This window comes from Orycteropus afer, unplaced genomic scaffold (genome assembly GCF_000298275.1).
Source record: "Orycteropus afer afer isolate SDZICR_OR568_19922 unplaced genomic scaffold, OryAfe1.0 scaffold00018, whole genome shotgun sequence".
NCBI classification, from domain to species: Eukaryota; Metazoa; Chordata; class Mammalia; order Tubulidentata; family Orycteropodidae; genus Orycteropus; species Orycteropus afer.
The window spans coordinates 4,464,795-4,470,303 of record NW_006921605.1 but is presented as its reverse complement, the minus strand read 5'-3'; the positions used below and the strand labels follow the sequence as shown (position 1 = coordinate 4,470,303).

Sequence of the window (5,509 nt, the reverse complement as noted above, 5' to 3'; positions counted from 1 at the left end):
TCTGCGCGGCGGGCCCGGGAGGTGCCGCCCCCAGCGCTCGGCGCGGACATTCTTCGCATAGCTCCGCCAGGGCTCCCGCGGTGTCCGGGAAGTGACTCTTCCTGGCAGAGGGCGGCCTCGCAGCGGCGCGCCCGCCCGCCCGCCCGGCGGCTGCCGAAGCAGGAGGGGGCGGGGCGGGGCTCCGGCCAGGGGGCCTGGTCCCCCCCACGTTCCGGGCCCGAACACTGCACCCCAATGCATGCACTCTCTCCCCACCCCACTCCCACCCTCTCCTTCTGGTAAAGACCGCTCGCTGCATGGTACCCCGGCCGTGTCCCCCCAGTGCTGATCCTCATTGCTCAGCCCATGACACGTTCCACTTACAGCATTCCCCCAGAGCAGACCTTGGGTTTCCCATTCCTGCGCTAACTCTCCAGGCCGGCACAAAACAGCCCTGGAAAGAGGGGAGGACCCCTGGGAGGGACTCTTGTACTGCAGAAGTGGGGTGATGCAGGTCCCAGGGGCTGGGAGCAGCAGCCTCCCCCGTTCTGGTGGCCCGGACCCCAGTTCTGTTCTTGAACCTGCTGAGGCTGGGCCTGGGGTCCCTGCTCTAGCTACAGGGAATTGTCCCAGGGCAGGCAGGGCACTTCTCAGCCAATCTGGGGACCAGTGGCACCCCTTCCCCTGGAGGCCAGGACAGCAGCCCTCCACTGAATTGCTCGAAGGGGTCCTCCCCTCCAAGGGTTGGAGCTGAAGGTGGGTGGGGTGAGGAAAGGAAGGAGCCACTGGCGGGCAGAGCAAAGTGAGAGGAGATTCTTGTCCTGGTGTTGCTGTGGACAAAAACAAGTCACCTCCCCTCTCGGGCCTCAGTTTCCTTGTCTGCAAAACCAAGGGGTTGGTTCAGGTGCTGTCTGTGATCTGGAAATGGGGAGACAGGGAAGGCCTTGGGAAGGAGGCTGGGGCCAGTAGGAGCTGCAGGTCAGGACAAGGGTCAAGGGTCTTCCTACCTCCCTGTCTTCCCAGAATCAAGTTCAACAGCCAGGGGCCCTGGACAGCAGCTTCCCCCTGGGCCAGGGAACCGTTCCCTATGAGAGCTGACCACCTGCCTAAATAGCTGTGTCCAGGGCGACTCTGAGTGGCAGGTGCTGGGGCTCTGGTGCCCTGTCGTCATTGCAGCAGGTGTGGCGTGGTGTTCTCTGCTGCGGAAGGCAGGTAGCAGAGGACCTGCAGGCCCGCAGGCCCAGGTCATCCTTGGGGAGGCCCCACAGAGGCTACCCACCCCCCTTGTGCTCTGCAAAGCCGGCTCTACCCAGTTCTGCATTCCCAGTGCTCAAGGTGATGGTCCCCACCGGTTTGTGCAGCTGGTGCCTTCTCAACGCCTCAGGTCACTTTTCCCCAAAGTCCAGGATATGGGCAGGAAAATGCCTATTTACCCACCCTGCCGCCTTTTGGACACTGATTCCTGGAGCAGCTTAGTGGGTGTCGGGAAAGGGGCTCTGGCTTTTGTTACAGGCAGCTGAGGACAGGACCCCTACCTGGGGATGGCACTCATCCCCCTGCTGGGTCTGGGAGGTGGCCAGGGAACAGACATAGACTGGAAATGAGACAGAGGTGTTAGTTTTTAAGCAGAACCCTAGTGCTGGAGCCCCAGGGTAGTGGTGGGGGTACTACCTACCCTGTTGGCGGTGGGGGTTGGGGCTACTACCCTACTGGCTGTGGTGGTGGGGGTACTACCCACTTTGCAGTGGCGGTGGGGAGTACTACCTACTTGGCTTCACAGGGGACCCCCAGGGACAACCGTGAGCATATATAGAACAGGTAGGGAGGCAGACGTGGCATTTGGAAATTGAAGGCTCCCAGAGTTTCTGAGACAGTGGCTTTGTTTTTTTGTTGTCTGAGTTTCAGTCCTACTTTTTCCTCACATTCCCAAGAAATGTGTCCTTGGACAGGGTTGCTAAACCTCCCTGCACCCCAGTCGCTGGCTCCAATCAGTCGACAGATATTTACTGAGCCCCATTCTAGGCACCAGAAGTAGCCAGCCCGAGTCCCACTCACATGGAGCCCCAGCTCCGGATCAGAAAACCTAGGATGACAGCACCTGCTAGCAGGGGTGGATGGGAGGGTTGGAGGACAGACTCCAAGTGCCTGGGGCATAGGACTGCCTAAAAATAGAATCGGTGGGTGCTGACTGGCGGGTTGGGGCCCCGGGCAGTGGGAGAGGGAAAGCAGAGGTGTGGGGACAGCAGGGACCAGGGAAGTCCTGGAACACTCAGTCCTCCCGCAAGAGCCCCACCTGCCTGCCTCCCCCCAGCTCCCAGAGACCCTGAAGTGCTCAAGTCTCACCACCAGGACCCACCACCAGGACCCAGCAGCCTGGCCTTTCTCAGAACACCTCCTGCCTGAGCAACCAAAGCGCCTAATAGCTTGGAGGCTCTCAAAGCTTTGACCACAGCTCAGCTTGCACCCTGCAAGCCCTTTGAAGCGTTTCCTTCGAACTCGCTTTGCATATTCTGGTTAGATCTGAATCAGACTGGCAGGAATTACCCCTGCACTAACAGTCAAGGTGGCTGCCTTAGCTTGTCAGTGACACACAGGGGCGGGCACAGTGACGTGAAGATGCGCTGGGTTCCAGCGTGAGCCCAGGGTTTCTTGGGGCTGCTGGTAAGAGGGCAGAGCCTCCACTCCCAGGGGCTCCCTGCACCCTCTCTTAGGATGCTAGGTGAAACTGAGAGCAAGGCAGAGAAGGGCCAGGGGAAAGCAGCCTCCAAGGCATGGTTTTCATTAAAAAATAGTGCTCTTTATTATAAATTACTGAAATGTTTCTTTTCTGGATATAAATATAAATATGTGCAAAGTCTGACGGGTTGGAATTTTGTCGGGTTCTTCAAGCATCTCCGAACAGCCCGGAAGGCCTGGCTGGGGGGAGGGGCGAGGACTGGCGGTGGCATCTTTATAAAAGACAGAGTGATTGAGGCAGACTGTAAACATTATGGAAAAAAACCAAACGAACACAAAACAGAAGAAAAAACAAAAAGCCACCCCAACTCACTGCTGCCCCCCCATCCAGCCCCGATATCGGACACAGAAAACTTTGTGTGTTTCATTATCCCCCCAAAAAAAAGAACAGTTCCAGGGAATTCCGTCGCTGCTAAATTCCTGTAGGTTTTCACCAATCAGTGCTATTGCAGATCAGGGGGCAGCAGACCGGGCTGACTTCCTGCTGGCCTCCCCCAGGCAAGGGGGGACGGCTGTGCAGGGTCTGGGAGCTAAGGGACCTGGTGGCTCTGCCGGGAGTGACAGGCCACTATGTCTAGGATAACTGACAATCTCCTAGTGCCCAGTGGAAGGCGTGGATTCTGCTCCCCACCCACTCTCCAGAGAAGGCTGAGTGGACCAGGCCGTGGTCTGGAGTGAACTGCTTGGCTTCCCTGCTTGGCCCGGCTGAGTGGTGGCTTCTGAGTGCCATCCCCATCCATGGGACAGGGAGGATGATTTAAGGCGAATCTCCTAGCCAGTCAAAGTCAGGAGGCGCCAAGCTGAACCCTCCCCTTCTTTCCCCCAGGTGCTGGAAGGTTCAGCCCTGGGTGGCTGAAGAACAACTGACCGGCCGCCCTGCCATGCTCCTCCAGAATCCACTTCTCCCTTAAAACGGGGGAAGGTCTCTGGGAGGTTGGCCCAGCGGACTCAGGGACCTGTTTCCTGTGATTGTCCCAAGGGACAGACATGGATCAGAGCCCAGGAGAGGAGTTAGAACCTGGGCTGGGCGGTGGGTACACCGTCACCCCCGGCTGCAGCAAAAGGCCCCCTTTTCCTTGCCAGCCGCAGCCCTGGCGCCCCCCCCAGGCTCCCCCTCTCTCCCATCCTTCTCCAGGCCCCACAGCCTGCTCCGGTAAAACCAATTCAAAGAGCAAACAAGGTCCTCTGGAAAGTTTGACGATTCCCTGGCACTTCTCAGGACGCAGTTCAGCTCCCCCACAGCCTCCCCGGCTGGGAAGTCGGAGGCGGAGTGGGAGAAGGGAACAGGAGCCCAGAATCCACTGGTGGCTGCTCGTGTCCCTCCAGACCAGCCAGCTCCTCCGGAGAAGCCGGAGTGGGGGAGGGGAGCTCAGGTGGCGCTCCCCCTCCCTCCAAACATTCCAGGTCCGCGGCCCCATCTGCAGGGGCGGGGCGGGGGAGGGGCCTGTTCCCCCTCCCCCAGGTCACCCGGAGCGGTGGGCCTCTCCAGGCTGGGTTTTTTGTGCTTCCATTTGCCAGGGGCGGGGGGGCCCAGGCCCCCCTACCCGACTCCTGCCCTCGGCTCTTTAAAGGGGGGCGTCATACTGGTCCAGGAACTCCCGTATTGGCCCAGGCAGCTGGGTGACCTTCTCATAGGAGTCCAGGTGGCCGTTGACCGTCTTCCGACAGAGGTGCTGGAGGGTGGCCACGTTGGAGGAGAGGGGTCGGCTCAAAACCAGGGGGATCTTCTCGCCCCCGGAGTAGATGTAATAGGCTCTCCTGGGGGTGCTTCCCGGCGGCGGCTGCGCAGGCGGCTGCTGGGGCACCTCGGAGGAGGGCGCGGCGGGCTCCGGCGGGGGCGAGGGGACCCCCGAGGGCGGCATGTAGTGATGCACCAGCTTGAGCACGCAGTCGAAGCGGGGCACCGGCTGCGTGCTGCGGGGATCGCTCTGCAGGGAGAAGCTGCCTCCCTCGCACTGGATGCGCAGGTTCTTGGTCCCCGACTGGGTCTTGACACTGAGCGTGAAGAAGTGACGCTGGTCCGAGCTGTCGCGGATGAGGAAGGTGCCTGCGGGCTCGGCGCTCAGCAGCAGGTTCGCCTCGCCGCCGGTCACGGCGCTCCAGTAGAAGCCGCTTTCCTGAAGCTTGCGCACTGCGTTCACCACCAGCTGGTACTCGCTCTTGGAGCTGAAGGTCTTGAGGCGGAGGCTGGTATCCAGGGGGCGGCTCATCCCGGCGGCGGGAAACTTGCTGTGGGTGACCATGGCGCACGGAGCCAGCGTGGGTCTGCGCGGCGGCGGCGGCGGCTGCAGCTACTTGGCGGCCTCCGCACAGCGGCCGCTACTGCATCCCGGGGGGCTGCAGGGAGGAAGCGCACGTCCTGAGCGCCCGGCCCCTCCTCCAGCCGGCCCGCTGCGGCTCCCACGTCCCCTCTCCCACCGCCGGGGGTCCCAGGCCGCCTCTCCCACCGCGCGCTCTGGGAGGACGCCGAGTGGGAAACTCGGGCGCGGAAGTTAGGTGTCCGGGAGCGTGGCCGCGGCGGGGAACGGGAGAGGGGCCCCCGGGACGCCTGGGCGCCGCTCAGTCCGGTGGCCCCAGGCGACTGGGGACGGAAGGCGAAACCCGCGGGAGGGGCGGGGGGCCGAGGGAAGCCGCGGCCCCAGCCCGGGCATTCCGGGAACCGGAGTTCCCGGCGCCCATCCGCTCTGTTCCCTGCCGGGAAGGACCCGGGAAAGGGAGGGGAAAAACCGGGAAAGGCGCCCGGGACCAGCCCGGGGCCCCCGCCCCCTCGCCGCGCCCCGCTGCCTACCTGGTC

The 5,509-nt window shown here is 62.2% G+C and overlaps 1 protein-coding gene across 1 annotated transcript; it reads right to left on the bottom strand.

The window, feature by feature from the left end:
* Positions 1–4,280: 4,280 nt before the first annotated feature.
* SOCS3 (suppressor of cytokine signaling 3) lies at positions 4,281–4,958 on the bottom strand. The gene has a single exon (XM_007959607.2). It carries the CDS (start codon positions 4,956–4,958, stop codon positions 4,281–4,283), a length of 678 nt encoding a protein of 225 aa, XP_007957798.1.
* Between the last annotated feature and the right edge of the window lie 551 nt (positions 4,959–5,509).

Bases quoted from the DNA above. Each gene is read 5' to 3' on its own strand.
- SOCS3 (XM_007959607.2), bottom strand. From the start codon at position 4,958: ATGGTCACCCACAGCAAGTTTCCCGCCGCCGGGATGAGCCGCCCCCTG.